At 41.9% G+C, this 17,372-nt stretch overlaps 1 protein-coding gene across 5 annotated transcripts in view; it reads left to right on the top strand.

The window, feature by feature from the left end:
- The window catches only part of SLC11A2 (solute carrier family 11 member 2), a 68,124-nt gene that overhangs the window by 15,365 nt on the left and 35,387 nt on the right, over positions 1 to 17,372 (top strand). For all 5 annotated transcript variants that reach the window (XM_066617482.1, XM_066617484.1, XM_066617481.1 and 2 more), the window contains exons 2-4: positions 4,674 to 4,757; positions 14,965 to 15,089; positions 16,941 to 17,066. In XM_066617482.1, coding sequence (XP_066473579.1) covers positions 4,724 to 4,757; positions 14,965 to 15,089; positions 16,941 to 17,066 — 285 coding nt within the window. In that variant the 5' untranslated portion in view covers positions 4,674 to 4,723. The remainder of the gene's footprint in view (positions 1 to 4,673; positions 4,758 to 14,964; positions 15,090 to 16,940; positions 17,067 to 17,372) is intronic.

Below are 17,372 nucleotides of genomic sequence, written 5' to 3'. Positions count from 1 at the left end.
CCAGCATGCTGATGGGGGCTTATGACAAATATGCCTAGCTTACTCTCCATTTCCCTTGTTCATGTCACTGGGCAGTGTGAGCAGGGCAGCAGTTCTTTGGGAGACTGTCTCAAAGGGACAAATGTAGAAAATCCTTGGATTTCGAGTAAAGCAAGAATGCATGAGATTTGCTTGCTTGTTTCATAGGGCTACTTCTTCAGTGAGGCTTATGCATGGTGCTCATTGGAAGAAAACTGGATGCTTCTTGGGCCTTAAGCCTACTCTGGTTTTGGGGTAGGGATGTAGCAAAAGAGGGAGTCCTCATGGCACAACAGTGGTTAACAGTTTCCACAAGAGGGATCTGCAGTTGACTGCAAAGTCAACCTCACAGCTGCACTGGGATCAATCCATGTAAGTCTTCTCAGTTTGAAGAATCCTAAGTCTGGTTGAATGCAAATCAATTCAAGCAGGATTGAATTTTTGGGATATAATTGTTAAGGCACAAGCCTAGGTTTTGGGGGGGGGGCGTTTTAGTAACGGGGCACTGCTGACCACAGCAAGTTCACAGAAAGGCTTGTTCCGAAATATGTTAACATTAAATTGCAAAAACAAATATGGTAAATAAATCAAAAACAGCAGTGTATTTAAGAAGTAACCACAGTAAATAGTCTTAAAATATTTTATAACTTAGCAAACAGTCACCTTATTTTTTGTAAGCAAAGAAACTATTATGGCTTCATTATGTAGAACCAGTAATTTGGCCAAGAGGATGAGGAGTAATTGCACATACCCGTAGTAGTCTGAAACTCGAGGAAATGGCCTGAACAGGACAGGATTCTTCTCCAATCCTCCACCCACCTACCCCCACCCCACTTCTGGGTCTTATTTTCTAGAGTTGTAGAGAGTGGTAGATGCTAGGTGCTGAACTTCAGAGTCTGTTGGGAGTCCTGCACCAGTGAGAATGAAGATTCACAAAAGCTTGTTCAGACAAAGGCCCTCCAGTTAGCATGTCTCTGTTGCTCTTAAGCACTAATAACCTTGTATTACTTCTCAATTGGGAGCAGTTTCAGTTGGATTGCAATCCTATACACACTTTCCTGAGAGTAAGCCCCACTGAATACAGTACATCTTGCTTGTGAGTAGATATGGACTAGATTGTGCTTTTAGTCCCCTGTAAGGAAGAGTAGGGATTACAAAGGGCTGTTATAGTAAGGACGAAGGAGAATGAAAAGACTGGGGTGTGAAGAATCAGACTTTAAGTCTGCATTCGTCATATTAGTCCCAAACAAATTATTCCTTTTGATTTTGTATTTTTTGGCTTTCACACTGAAATTGAGCTCTCCTGCTCTTGTGGGGAAAGTTCTGCAGAAGCCTTGCCCATCCAGCACACACTCCGGGAGTTGGGGAGGCCACATGTGGAGGGGGTGAGTCATCAGGCCACTTGAATGTGCTGCTTTCTCTCTGTTGCTTGTGGATCCTTATTCTGGGTTAACTTACTCCTGGTGTGTGTGTGGGTGGGTGAATTAGTGGCTCCTGGAAGTCAGAAACATTCCCTCCCCCATTTCTCTCTGTTGCTTGTGAGATCCTTATTCTGGGTTAACTTCTGTATCCTGCTTTATTTGGGTGTGTGCCTTCTGCACAAATGGTGGAACTCTGTTTCTGATAGGCTTGGTTCTGTGCATTTTTGTTAAGTGCTGGGGGGGGTTGGTGAAAAACATTTTCTCATGTGTTTCTACCTTGCTGGGTTGAGTTTATGCCTAGAAATTTCCTCATGTGTCCCTGCCTTGCTAAGATGTGTCTCTGCCTAGAAATATTTGTATTATAAATAAGCTCAGTAGAATTTATTCTTTTGTATAAGTTCCATCTTTAATGTATTCATTTATGTAAATATAGTCAAATTTGAAATATAAATTAATTTTTTTCCCCAGCCCCCGACACAGTGTCAGAGATGATGTGGCCCTCCTGCTAAAAAGTTTGGACACCCCTGCTATAGAATGTGCTCTTCCTAGCATAGGTGCCAAAGATATGGGCAAGAATACCAGTTTTCCCTCTCATTTGCTCCTTTATCTCTTTTCTTCACAATAGTGAAGTCTTTATAGTTCACTATATAAGTCACTAAAGACTATAGTCACTTTAGTCACTATAGTCACTATAGTTTAACTGCATGGATAGTTCTGAATTCTGTACATTCCTTCACTTGTTCATAAAGGCATGTGGGAGAGGACAATTTTTTAAAAAAATCACATTTACATCCTGCCTTTCCTTCAAGAAAGTCAGGCTAAGGTACCTGAGGATTATCCTACTTAATTCATACAACAGTTCTGTGAGGAAGGCTAGTTAAGACTACTGCACCTTAGCCACAGTGCTGCTCTTGTTTTAAAAAAAAGCCATTTCTGGCAAGGATAACAGAGTGTTTTAACCATTTCTTCATCTCCTGTTACTCCACCCTCCCCTGCTACCCTATGCCAAATGTTTGAAATGCATGTTTGCTGGTGTTTTGAACCCAGTTGGGCAAAAAGCAGGTGGGGGGTTCCGATTTGAAGTGAAGGTGGACTTTTGTTAATTACCACTCTGACACCCATTGCTTCCTCCCTCTTGAAGTTGCTCTTTAAACATTTTTAACTCTAGCCTGATGCATGTGTTTATGCATTATGTATGTGATCTGTAGTTGGCCCCTGAGGGAGGGGACCAGGTAGCTTTATGATTGAACAGGTGAAACTGAATGCAGGTTTTCTCTGCCCAAACTGGGATTTTTATTGCTGAACAATTACTTTTGGGAATTCAGCCAGAAAAGACTGGATTAGAGCCACTTGACAAGTTACTACAGCAAGTCCTCTCTTAAAGCCATTCTGTTTTAAGTCATTGTGTTATAACATTGATGAGAAACAAAAATTGATTCCCAGCCAGGGCCACTGCCTGTATGTTCTTCCCATGCCTGCGTGGTTTGCTCCCACCCAGAAAGCTCACATTTATTTCATTGTTTAATATTAGAAGTTGTTTAGTTCTTTATTTTGAAATTTGATGATGTTTTTGTGACCAGAAATAGGAACGTAACTCTTATACTCTTACATATACCATATATACTCTTTATAATTATATTTTAAGACTTTTGCATATTTACTATAATATATATGTAAAATGTACTCTAAATTACATATATACTCTTACATGTATCAATTCACCTACTGTAAAGCTGGTTTCGTTATAAGTCGTTTCTCTTAAAGTTGCAGTTTGCAAGAACCTATTGACATCTTTAAGTGAGGATTTGCTGCACTATTTCATGATGTTTTGAATTTGTGAAGTACAATACCTTGTGGAGATGTGGTGGAATTGTGGGCATGGCTGGTGGATAAGCAGAAGGCAGCATCCACAGTGACAGGGCAAAATGGGGCAAACCACCCATTATCTTACCTTCTGACCTGAGAGACTTTCCAGGAGCCCCTTCTCTTGACCAGAATATTGACATCTTCAGCCTCCCTTCGGGCCAAGGCCAAGGAAGAGGCAAGTGCTCAGTTTACCTAGCTGGAGCCCCTGGATGCCAAGGGGCTTTCAAGCTGCTCTCAGGCATACTTGGAGAAATAATTTACCATTCTCCTTGCTGGACTGGGATACATTCCACAATGGTGGTGGTAACCGTGTTGCCATTCACGATTCCTAACTCCTGACAACATTGGCCTAGAAGCTAGATATGGGAGATGTGAATCCAAGTATCTGATCAGGCATGGATGTGCTGGGAATTTTCAAGACAGCCTGTTTGCCACCTGTAAAATCAGTTGCATATTAGAGTACCCTCGGGGTTGTAGTAACGCAATTACAAACAAAGAAGCATGTTGAAGTGTTCTGCATGGTTCAAACTGCCAGAAATTAATTCTACAGCAAAATGGGAAAAAATGTGGAAGGGGGGTGGAGAAAGATTTGCTGGACCAACATGGTGTTTACCTTTGCAAGCTGCTCAGGCAGGTCTTGTGCTGAACAAAGAGTTGCTGTGTACAGCTGTGTTATCAGTTGCTTCACACATAGAGGACCTTTACTCAATGGATCAGAGCTCTGTTCTCAGTACAGAGTTTGTGGTGGTTCAGTGTTAGACTGATGGAAAAGGGAGGGAGGCACGTATGCAAAAAACCAAGGATGGAAGACAACTCAAAAGCTGCACACTGTACAGTTTGTGGAAGCTTGGCATTTTTCAAGCCACAGGATTCCCAACTATAAAAAGAAATGTGTGACTGACCAATCTATACAGAAAAATAAAATGCACACAAAAAACCAAAATTTGTTAGTCCATGGGGAAGCACTCAGCAAGACACAGAAGGACCTCCTACAGCCACAGCTGGCAGTTCAGTGAATGCTTCCCCCACATATTACAAGAGAGGTGGAGCGCGGACCCCTCCACAGCCAACACTTCAATGTCTAGCACCATTCATCTCATGTTTCTTTAAGAAATGCATACTATGGGCTTGTGAGTCCATGTGTGGTCCCACCACCACCTTTTTCTTCACAGTTCCAAACATATGTGCTTCTCGCTGTGTCTATTTCTGTCAGTTGTAACTTTGCCAAAAGAGGGGAAGTGAAGAATAACCAGGAAAACCAGAAACAGAATGGTCCCACCGCCCCTTGGTCATTCAAGGTCAGATCTCTAGATTAAACTTCTGCATCTGATGTTACCTTGCCCTGAGGTTGTCTTTTCTTCCTTGCAGTTCAAGAGACTTCTTTTAAAGATTCTGATTCCAAAGGAGAAGAGCCCACCATGACACCTGGGATGGAGCGGGAAGCAATATATGGTAATTCTGCTCTTTGGATATTGTGTTTTTAAGTAATTTGTTAACCTTTTCAGATAAAACGGGTAGAAATTTCTATCAACAGCTGATCTTTAGATCTTCATATGGTTTTCTCTCTTTGTTTTCTTGTGTGTAGAACGTTGTAGCTATCATGTATTTGATGGTGATATTCTCTCTGACAAGCCCTTCTATAATCTCTCATAATCTCTGGCCAGTTTGCACTATGGCCAGAAGGGTCTTCTCAGCAATATATAATAGCATGGGTGTTCTTCATGCTATCGCTGTTGGAGGAAAGTGTGCTGCAATACTGAGACAAGGCCACTTGCATAACAGTTGAATGAAGGAGCTGCTAGCAAACGGCCTTGTCTCTCTCCCAACCAGAAAATGGGCCTCTGCTCCAACTTTTAATTTTTATTTTAGTGTTTTTGGTAGGTAAGCAGCTATTAATGTGTCTATAGGCTTTATTCAAATTCTGTTATGATTTGTCCTGTCAAACTCCTGTGTGCAAAGGCAGTTTATAGAAGCTCTTGACAATCAAATGCACGAAAGGCTAGTAAGAATCCATTTAGAGACAACATCCAACAAACATATTGGCTGGTAATCATGGGGCTCAAATTTGTTATCATTTAAAAATATACATATACAAAGGAAATCAGCTTTACAGTATCCTCAAAAAAGTGAATGCCTTTTGCTAAAATAGACCCTCTTTACAAAAACAAACAAAAAAACCTCTCAAGTGAGTGTGTTTTCGAAGGCCTTTTCTATGAAGAAGTTCCAAAAGTGGTCTTAAGCTCCAGAGGTGGTAACATGGTGGTAACAAACCCATGGTGTTGTTTCATTCAGTTCCAGGGAATGTATACTCGGGTATGGATCTTGATGCACTTTCCTTAAGAACACTGGTTTTTTTTTTCAAAGTGTGCTTGATGCTACCTGAACAGTGTTATACGCATAATCAACCAGTCTTAAGTTTCTTAATAATATGCAGTTCAGTCCTAGGCACGTAACCCAACCTTTCTACATTGAGCCTGTATGTTTGAGGGCTTTTGGGACTACAGGTATGCGCCACTTTGTGACCTTCTGGCTTGCACTGGGATCGCATAACCGACGGCCACATGTGGTCAGTGGGCATCATGGGCACACACTCTGCTTCCCTCCCCACTGCAGGGTTTGTGAACCTCCCAGAGACAGTGCACATCCACAGGCTGCTGCTGCAAGGCTCAGACTGAAGAAAATCGTCTCTCATGCGATTTCTGGTTTGCTCTGTGAAACCTCAACAGCAGCATATAGTCCATGTTCATATGCATGAACATAGATGTAAATTTGTATTAATCCTATGGTTCCTCCAACCCCTTTCCATTACAGAAATAATCTTAAAGATGTTTTAGCCTGGCTGATTTATTATGTTATCTTCAAACTGCCCAGGTAAAAAGTCCCCAAGAGCCTCTAAGGAGAGCCCTAATTTGTCTCACAATCTTTGTATCACTTGTATCTATTCTGACATTAAAGTACATCTAGGAGAGTAAAAGAATTCTTTAGATAAACACTCTGCACTCTGAGGGTTCTCCAGATCTTGGCATATGTGGAAATTCTAGGTGGCATATAAAAGTTTAAATTCCTTAGTTGGAATTGCCTGGAACAAAGGCAAGAAACCCTCCAACTTCTAGGCCAAAACATCTAAGGCTGTAAAAATATATACGGCTAGTGCTTTCTTTCTTTTTTTTCTCACTAAGGGCTCGGTTAGAAGTGGAGTTAGACTTGCAATATCCATGGGCCAAGTCTCCCAAGACTCTACAGACAGCATTATCTGTCTGTGTGCTATACCACCCTCCAGTGCTGCATGTGATAATTTGGGTGAAGTACCCACAGAAATTATCATCACCTTCCAGTCATTGTAATGGATACGTTTCAGTTTGTCTCGAATTATCTTTATGACCTGTATGGTCAGAAGCCCTTCAATAAATTGCTCTACTTTCTCAGGTCCTTGCCCCCTCTCAGAGGTTGGCTGTCTTTGTGAACTTCTGTTGTGTTAGGGAAGACCAAAGAACCACCACCTCTGGAGATTCTTTCTATTTTCTAAGTACCGTATAGAACCTCCTAATGCTTACAGGAAGTGTTGCTTTTAATAGCCCCAGCTGATGATGTTAAACTCTCTCTTTCTCTTCCAAAGCTATTTTGATATAACCTTGAGAAATATTTTGACAAATCCCCTTTCGCAGGAAGAGAAATGAAATCGTATTCTTTAATTGCTTTCTTAGTAACTTTAGCCCTGAAATCTTTTGGACAAATCCAAGTAGATAGGCTTCCAGTTGATTGAGTTTCTGTATTATAGATTGAGGAAAGGTTGTTCAGGGATGGTATGGAGGTCAGCTAGATGGGGTACTGGCCAACGTTATGCAAGGTTTGCTGTGCAGAATTATCACGTATGTGCTGGTCTTTTGCAAGTATCTTCTCATTTGCTGTGAATCCTAATTATGTAAGGAAGTTAAGCACCTGAAACTGACACTGACATTTACTGGCATTGGTTTGATTTCTTAGACCTCATTGAGCATAATCATAGTAAGCTTTCCTGTCAGGATGGAATGAGTCATGACTGGTACAGCTCATTTGAATTCTTAATCACTCTTAATAGTAGAATTTGTCATTTATGGGCAAATCATTTGAACTACTCATATGAGCTTTATTTGTGGGACCAGAATCTTATACTTTTTAAAAAAGAATATCCTCATGAGCAGTGGGACCAGAATCTTATACTTTTTAAAAAAGAATATCCTCATGAGCATCTATTTGAGCTCAAACGTGAACATTTGACCGAATATCTTCAACCAAAGGTTGAATGTGAATCCTGTAATGCACTGGTGTACCTGGGGGGAGGTCAAGGGGGCAAATACCCTGGGGTGCCATGCTTCTGGGAGTGGCACTGCCACCCATGGTCCCCTACCACCACCCTCTGAGAGTCTGGGAGGCTGTGCACGGCCTCCCTGGCCTTCCAGAGGCCATGCACAGCCCCTGGACATTACCGGTAAGGGGGGTGATTGGTGGGGGGGCAGCATTCTACAGTCCTGGCCAGGGTGGCACAGGGGCTAGGCTCTCCAGTGCTGTCATGGCTCACTTTCTAACTAAGAATTAAGTAATCTAGTGTCACAGTGTATTTATAAAGTGAACCTTTGCCAACTGGGAAAGAGGCACCTTTTAAAATTGCGTCCTCCTACCTTTAGCAGGGAGAGAGCAACTGTCCCTCTTCACCCCAGCATGGCGTCTTTTCCAGTGGCTGTTGCTGGGGTCTCTCTTTTGTGTTTTCTCGGTTATGAGTCCTTTGGTGACAGCAAACCATTTACTGATTTGTTTTACTATGTAAATCACTTTGTGAACTACTATTGAAAATCGTTCTATAAATATTCTTGGTAATATTTATACAGAGAGGAAGTTGAATGGTTCTCCATCTCGGATCATCCCCTCTTTTTGTTGATTTGTTAATTCAGTGACGCAAAGGATACAATAATGACTAAAAACCAAGTTACTATTGTTTGATCTGCTGCAATTCAAATGTAATTCATCTGTACCCCACAACCAAGCAGTGAGGCAGTGTGCACTGTTTGGTGTCTGCTGTTTGAAAGTCATCTACCTGAAAAAGCAGTCTTATAATAGTTCCAGCAGAGGAATGAAGAGAAGAGCCAGAAAAGAATTGATGGTGATGATGATAATAATAATAATAATAATAATAATACAGGTATTTATATACCACCTTTCTTGGTCGTCAGATTTCTCCTCAGACTTTAATTCAAGGCGATTTACATAGGCAGGCTGTTCTAAATCCCCATAGGGATTTTTACAATTGAAGAAATGTTCTATCTTTCAAGATCCACAACATTTCAGATGGATCTTTTTGCTGATCTGGTATCACATTCTGGCCTCCAGTTTCCTCCCATGAAGGTTGACAAGCAGCTCCTTCATATCTCACTTGAAGGGCGGTCAAGACGCTTACAGGTGGAATAACTCTGCTCGACTTGTCAGCTGCTTCAAGGTCTCGCCATTCATGGTGCCTGTGGCCTCGAACTGGCGACCTTCAGATGTTATCTTCAGGCAAACGGAGGCTCTACCCTCTAGACCAGGGGTGCCCAAACCCCGGCCCTGGGGCCACACGCGGCTCTTGAGGCCTCTCAATGCGGCCCTCAGGGAGCCCCCAGTCCCCAATGAGCCTCTGGCCCTCCAGAGATTTGTTGCAGCCCGCACTGGCCTGACACAACTGCTCTCAGCGTGAAGGCAACTGTTTGACCTCTTTGCATGAACTATGGGATGAGGGCTTCCTCCACTGCTTGCTGTTTCATGTCTGTGATGCAGTAGTGGCAGCAAAGGAAAGGCCAGCCTTGCTTTGTGCAAGGCCTTTTATAGGCCTTGAGCTATTGCAAGACCTTCATTCATTCATATAAGTTCATATTTAATATATTCATTTATGAAATGCCTTTAAAATTTATTCAAATTTTAAATGTAAATTAATTCTTTCCTTTCTCGGCCCCCGACGCAGTGTCAGAGAGATGATGTGGCCCTCCTGCCAAAAACTTTGGACACCCCTGCTCTAGATCAGACCTCCTACCCATATTGATGATATATCTTGTTGGAGATGTGTTTGCTAGATCAGACCTCCTACCCATATTGATGATATATCTTGTTGGAGATGTGTTTGCTAGAAAATAGCTCCTGGAAAACCCAGCAAATCTGTTGCTATGACATAAGAACATAAGAACAGCCCCACTGGATCAGGCCATAGGCCCATCTAGTCCAGCTTCCTGTATCTCACAGCGGCCCACCAAATGCCCCAGGGAGCACACCAGATAACAAGAGACCTCATCCTGGTGCCCTCCCTTGCGTCTGGCATTCTGACATAGCCTATTTCTAAAATCAGGAGGTTGCACATACACATCATGGCTTATAACCCGTGATGGATTTTTCCTCCAACAGCCTTGATCGATGACAGCCTTGATCTTTGCAAACAGTACAGGTGGGGCCTTGGTATCAGTGAAGGATCCGTTCTCAGACCCCCTCGCTGATACCAAAAATTATGGATAATCAAATCCGCAATTTTCCATTCCTTTCCCCCACCAAGGAGACTGGAGCGCAGCTCTGGTTTCCTGGGGAAACCAGAAGTGACGCTTTTATCCCTTTTAAGGCATTCTGAGGCCTCGGAAAGCCTTCTGGGGGCTTCCCTGAGTCTCAGAATGCCTTATATGACATAAAAACCAGAAGTGGCATTTTTTCACCTCTATAGGCCATTCTGAAATCCTCAGAGGCAGCGAGTGGAAGTGCACTGCCTCTGCAGGCTTCAGACAGACCACCTTTGTAGGCTTCAGGTATAGCCGAGTCTGACTCAACGCAGTTCAGTGGGATCCGCATTGAGCCAGATACACGGATGAAAAATCTGCAGATGAACAGGCTTCACTTGTATTGAGTGTTATGTCATGTGGTGTCAGCTCCCTGGCATCTACAACGTTTATAGAGAAAAGATATAACTCTCTGAAATTGACCAACTGGAAATTTCTCAGAATACCAAAGGTTGGTAGATGTGCATCAAGATCTCCTCTTCCTACAAGAACAGGAATTGGTCTTATGCTTGTTGAGAAATGGGCTATGTCAGAATGCCAGATGCAAGGGAGGGCACCAGGATGCAGGTGTCTTGTTATCTGGTGTGCTCCCTGGGGCATTTGGTGGGCCACTGTGAGAAACAGGAAGCTGGACTAGATGGTCCTATGGCCTGATCCAGTGGGGCTGTTCTTATGAGAGATGCGTTCTCATGGTAGCTTTTTTCTTCTGTATTTTAAAATTTGTGGATTTGATGAAGATATACTAAAGAAACAGTGCTTTTGGGGGGAGCAGTTGCTGAATATAGATGAGAGCAGCTGTGCACATGACTGGAGGGGGAGATGGGTATAGCACTCCTTAGGCTCGTGTCCATGATCAACAAAGGATGGTTTGCTGATTGTCTGAACCAAACCAGATTTATGTAGTGATTGATACCCTATTGGAAGCAGATTTTTAAACTTGTGTCTTATTATTATTATTATTATTATTATTATTATAAAGAAAAAGAGAGAAAACACACACAATAAAATAAAAAGGAAAACAAACAACAACATTGAAAAATAGATAGAAAGTACAGATTTTTTAAAAGTGTCTTAATAATACATTATTATAATGCTGGGCAAGGTTGGTAATGATTTTGGTTAAACCATAAGCTTAGATAGGAGAATGAAATCTTGAGTGATTTATCGTGTGTACTGTGTACTTCTCCACCAAAAAATAAGAATTCCAGGTTTGCTGCCTGACCCAGGCAAGTTGTTATCAAAGGTCTTCATGACATTCAGTAATAATTCAAACTTGTCACTTTTTTCTCTTACTCATTGTCATTTTTTAATCTTACTCATTGGCATGCATAATGCTTTGGTTAGAATGATTCAGAAGCATAAGGGGCTTTGTCTGTTGATCAGGAGTTATATGTAGTATTTGGTCCTGTCTGCTAGAAAACTGACTGATATCATATGGTGGATGTTTGTCACACAATTCGTGTAACAGGCTGCATCATAATTACAAAACAATGAAATAAACTTTTTTGTTCAATCCCAACCAGTTTTAAACAGCTCTGATCTGTTGGAACTTTTTCCAGTTATAGACAAAAGCATAAAACAGTCAAGGTGCTCTGAAAGCCTGGAATTTTTAAATAGGAATGTTTAATGACCGGCATATGGACATCTGTTTGCTTTGATTTCTCTTGGTCCGTAGACTTTAGTAGTCTTACACCTCCCTTCCCTTCTATAGCATTGGAGTGTGTATTAAAGGCACCCAAATTCTCTGACAACCTCATTCTTGCAGTTGGAAATTGGGGAAGGCAGCATACCATTTTGACTGTTGCATTGCTTAGAAAATTCTTGTTTTTCCCCCTATTCTTCTGACTGCTGTTGGGAGGTGGATATTCAATAGATGCAGTTTCTCCATGACTGTATCTTCTGAGAAATGCTGCATCTGTTGAGTGTTTGCTTCTCTCACAGCTGTTAGAAGCCTGCTAAGAAAGAGGTCAGTGCTAAGCATTGTGATAGACAGAACTGCATGTTGTCTTCTCCGATGTACAGTATAACCTTAAAATCTCTCTTGCTCCCCTGAGCCAGGGATTGTTCTCTTTTGTTTTCAGAAGGAAATGCATGAACAGATCAAGCTGTAAATAGACAAGGAGTATTATAAAAGGGTGGAGGTGAGGGGTAACAGAAGTAGAGCAGTGTGCTGTGGATGACAGAAGAGTTTATAAGTGGGTGCTCTGACCTGAAAGCAAAATCTGTAAGATCCAAAATGATTCATGTGACATTTTATGGGGACAACTGTTTTGATGACTTGCTACACTCACCAACATGAATGGGCTAATATAAAGGTATCATTTGACACTTTTTGTATTCTTCCTCTGATAGCTGCAGACTCCGGGCAGCTGCTTAAATTCTGCCTCTGCATCAGATGATCATAGAAATAGAATACATTTCCAGCATCAAGTGACATCTCTGGGTACCAGATTAAGATCTCTACTGTGCAAATTTAATGCTGCCCCTAGCAAGTAACCCTTTTTGTGTGGTAGCGAATAGAAACTATTCCGTATTCCCCATATCTCTAAAACCAAATTATTTCCCACTAATTTATATTTGACACTCCTCTTTTGAGAGGGCATTCCAGATTGTGGCAATTGTTTAACCTTTCTGTCAAGTAGCCAATCTTCAGAATACAACTTCGTGGAAGTGATTGGGTACAGATTGATTCTGTGTATTTTGTTCTGTTCGTTAGAATTCCCCAGTGACTGTTTACCTTGGTGGGCAGGGCAAGTTGGCTTTTCTTGGGGTGCAATTCTTCCTGCTATGGTGGTGACTTCTATTACATGATGTAGGTTATTGCTTTAACTCTGCCGTGTAAACAGATCTGCTGAGTTGCATCTCATCTTATTTGGAGGCGGGGAAGGCAGAGGAGGAGAAAGCAACCTGATTATTGCAACAGAAAGCTGTGTGCATCTATATAAAAAAAAAAGGTTGAACTGGTTTGTCTTCATTGCTCCCATTTCACACTATAAATGGGGAACAACTATGTATCTGAGGAGAGGCAGGTCTAAGTTCAGCTCTGCTTTCTTGGTTCCTTGAAGCAGAAACAATAATGGATTGTGGAGAATACAACCTTGAGTGTATGCACAAGAGTGAGTACGGCTGAAGCATTGGAATCTGCTTTGGGGCGTGGGAATGGGGGAAATGTGGAATGACATTTTGGAACTCCGCATAAAACTCTTCTTTAGCTATTTGGAAAAGCTGTTTTAAGGAAGATGGTCTTTATTTCCTTCTGCAGAGCTGTGCCTACACAGTTCTCTCCTTGCATTACTTGCTAGGTGATGGGAGAGGTGATTAGCTGGATCCCTCCAACACTTTCCAGGGAGAAAAAACAAATCGTGCTTTGTACCAAATACTTGTGGCTGAATTCCATGCGTTTATACTTGCCTGAAAATATAAACTAGGCTGGAGGAGGAATAAAGCTGAAAGACTTATTTTGCAGGGTAAAAATTTTCCTTTCAGGAATAGGAGAGCAAATTTACTAGATTGGACCACAGATGTAGTTCGTACATCTGTTTTCTACCAATGACCATTCAGGTGCTGTTGGGAAAGCCTACTGTGAAGAAGCCTTTGAATACTGTATGCAGTTTGTATGCCATTTGTATGCATGGAGTGGAGTTCACTGAGTGTCGTCTAAACATCTTGATGGACAAAGCAAACTTAAAACACAATCCTATGCATGTCTACTCAGAAGTAAATCCTGTTGACTTCAATGGGAGTTACTCCCAGGTAAGTAAGTATAGGATTGCACCCTTAACAGGAGAACTTCATAATGATGAGATGTTTTATGTTTTGATATAAAAGAGTAGTATCAGATTTTTGATATGGGAAAGGTAGGGAATTTGTGATGTGCAGAAGGGACAGAGCAGATGGCTTTCCCTGATTGCCCAGTTGACAAGAAGAAACAGATTCTGAAGCTAGAAGGGGAGGTTGGGGTACTCTTGTACTGTAAAAGCAGCATAGCTGGTCATTGGAACATGCTGTATAAAGATGTGTTAAGGTGGCAGCTTCTCAGGTTTGAGGCTAGATGGGAGACTTGGCAAGCTGCTGGGAATACAGTACAGAGAGCCTCTCAGAAGAAAGTGCCTCCCTACCTCTTGGATGATGCTGTAACCTATGCAAGAAGCTAGCTGCATGTGTCCTTCACAGCTCCCTCTGGTCCTTTTCAGATTACTGCTGCAGGTTGAAATACCTTGCAGGTTTGGGCTGCAGGGTTCCCAAGAATGGAAAATGTGCTTCCAGGTGGCAACAATAGTGTGGGTGTGAACAGTGTGTCTGTGCCATCATTTCTTTGTAGGTGTTTATACAGATTCCCAGCTGTAATTATAAATTTTAACTCTTCCTCCTCCCTGCCGTCATCTGGGGACTGTTGAATTATATAAAGGGCACCCACCTCATAATCACATCCCTCTGTTTTCTTCTTTTTTTTTCATGCCTTTGACTTTAGCCTGTGCTCTGCTTCAATACTAGCCGTTAACATGAGGTAACCTCTCTCTGAGGGGTAAGAAATGCAAATTTCTGACAATCGGGGCCTTAGATTATGTCTGTGCCAGATGTCAGCTTTTTGTCTTCTGTGCAAGTGTCCCATAAGAATGAATGAGTGAGACCCAAGCATCTTTGAATAATGCATCTGTAATACATGGACATACTGAAACTGATGCTTGCTAAGTGTGGATGGTTTTAAGCATCATTAATAACTGAGCAAAGAGGCACTTTTTAAAGTGGTTGCCCTCTTGTATTTAGCAGCGGAAAAGCAAATACTGTATCCCTGTTGTTATTCCCCTGCTAAAGAGCTTGGTAATCCTTCCCAGTGGCTGTCACTGGTGTCTATGTTTTTTTGTAGGTTGTGAGCCCCTTTGGGACATGGATCCATCTTCTCTCTCTTTTTGCTGTGTAGGCTCTGTTGAGAACTTCTTTGTTGAAAAGCAGTACAGTATATAAATACCTTAATACGAATATGACTCTAAAGGCTGATGATTTTCAGTTAGTGTTCTGCAACATGAGGGACCTGACCCTTGCCTTAAATCTCTCTCTGTACCCTCTACTCTGCTTCTCAAATCTTCTGTGTGTGTGTGTTTTTTTTTTTGCAGAAGATTCCTCTGGGGAGGCCGTTGGCGCTGATCTCAAGAGCACAGCACCACTGGAAGTGTCAGACTCTGCTGATGAATTTACTACCTACTTTGATCAGAAAATACCTATACCTGAAGATGAAAAGGTTAGTGTGACTGGCCCAATATCACTTCTGCAGAAACACAAGTTCTGTGGGAGGCAGGCAGAGACTCGTAAAATTAGACCTTTTCAGCCATAAGAGTGTAGGGTGCCCCCAAGTTTTCGTTTAGAAAGGAGATGTTGCTCAGCCATGAGAAGTTTGCGAAATACTGGTTTAAGGCCATTTCCTGAAATAGCTTTTGGTAGGTTTCCTTTTGACCAGGGATTTGAATCTTCTCTTCTTCCCCTGGTATAGAGTAGGCATTATAGCATGACAGCATTTCTGTGACCTGCAGTATAATTTGAAGGAAAGACAAGTCTCTGCGTCCCCCTATTTTTTTCCCCAGAAAAAGTGAGCAGTAATTTTTCTTGTTAATGTAACCAGTTTAATGGCTGAGCAGAGAGAAACAATAGTCCTCTGTATACACAACAGCGACAGCCTTTGATTTCTGAAAGGACCAGAAAAGCCAGTGCTTTTTTTCAAAGGAGAGTAGCCCAGGCAGCGTTAGCTACCTGTGACTTCCTCTTTTAGCTGGGGCAGAAGTGGCCATAAAGACCTTTTAACCCAAGTGTTGCAAAATTCAAGATAAGAATCTGCAGTAAGGAGAAACATTATCCTGTGTGCAAAAGATTCCCACTCTTTGATTTTTGAATAGAGATTTTTTTTAAAGTGACTAAAACATGTTGCCAGATAAAGAGAATGATAGGAGTATAGGAAGGTGTCTTATTCTTGGCTAGTTGGTTAGTCCATCGCTGTATTATCAACACTGACTGGCAGCATATCTCCAGGATTTCAGACTGGTCTTTCGCCACCCTTCCTGGAGATTCCAGGGATTAATCTTGGAATTTTCCACTGCAAATATTACGTACATGCTTTGCATGCAGTAAGATATTGATGCTTCCCCTCCTTTCCACCCAGTTACAATAGTTCTGTACTGGATATAGTGGCCATGGCATTGTGCCTCTCAACCTTAAAATGTAGAGAGAGTTGTTTCCTTGCTTGCATTAGCCTAACAGCATTGCATTTCTTCCAAGGAGGGGCGGGGGGAGCCAGCATTGATTTAGGGAAGTAGCTGCCAGTATTTCTCATTTACAGGGTACCTTTTCCCATCGTTTTTTTTTCCTGGCTAAGGAACCCCTGTCCAATCTGCTATGGAAACCCCTCCATGCTGCACATATTCTGGGTCATGGCCTGGAATGCACACAATTCATTCAGCTGCTGGCCAGGTTTGGTGTGCCTTATGGTGAGCACTTCAAGTTAGAATTTGGACCTAGATTGCTTTCAGCATTTCCCTTCAGCACCCAGATTGCAGGGAAAGGTTGTTGGTAGAGGGTAAGCTGTCTTTCAGGAAAATGTGACAGTCATTACTGATCACCTCACTGAGGATTCCCTGATAAATTTTCAAGAAACCTCAGGATTTCCTGGCACGCAATTGACAAAGTACTAATCTGTCTTTACTCAGTGTATTTAATTTGTTTCTATTTTTTCTGCAAAGCAGACACAAAATGACTAAGGGCACAATCCTAACCAGGTCTACTCAGAAGTAAGTTCTATTGTATTCAGTGGGACCTACTCCTAGGAAAGTGAGGTTAGGATTGCAGTCTAATTCAGATAGAAACGATATGAAGCATAATAAAAGCACAGATCATCAAGCAATAAAAATCTCAGGTATTTGATTTTACTTCTGCAACATGTGTTCTATATGCAATGTAGATGTTGCTTTGTGAGTTAGCATCTCTGTTTGAATCATTGGTGATTCCTGATAAAGAAACCACAATCCACAGTGGAACGTGTGAATATTCCTTATTCCTTCAGAGAGTTAATATCCAGTCTTGTCTCTTTTGTTCTTGTTTACAGCATACATGGTTCAGTTTCCGGAAACTCTGGGCCTTCACTGGGCCAGGCTTTCTCATGAGCATCGCATATCTAGACCCAGGCAACATTGAGTCAGATCTACAGTCTGGTGCTGTCGCAGGGTTTAAGGTAAGTAGCTAGAAAGTCTCTCTGTGAAATCTCCGTGGGACATCCAAAACCTAGAATGCAAGATTCGTTCTAACCATACATTCATTCCCTGTTAGTTGCTTACCTTCATCTGTATATCAAATGCATAATGCTGGAACTCAGCATTTTAAGAACTTACTGATACTTTAATGTTAGACCTTGGGACCTTCTGCCTGTTTTGTCAGGTACCAAAACTCACGCTGCAACTGAGTCATTTGAAGATAACTAGCCATGGGACCCATGGCAGAATCTTTCAGAATCTTCCGTCTTGCTCAGACTACTGAGATC

Source organism: Tiliqua scincoides, chromosome 2, assembly GCF_035046505.1.
Source record: "Tiliqua scincoides isolate rTilSci1 chromosome 2, rTilSci1.hap2, whole genome shotgun sequence".
Taxonomy (NCBI): domain Eukaryota; kingdom Metazoa; phylum Chordata; class Lepidosauria; order Squamata; family Scincidae; genus Tiliqua; species Tiliqua scincoides.
The sequence above is the reverse complement of the archived record's forward strand: the minus strand, read 5'-3'. Positions and strand labels throughout refer to the sequence as shown.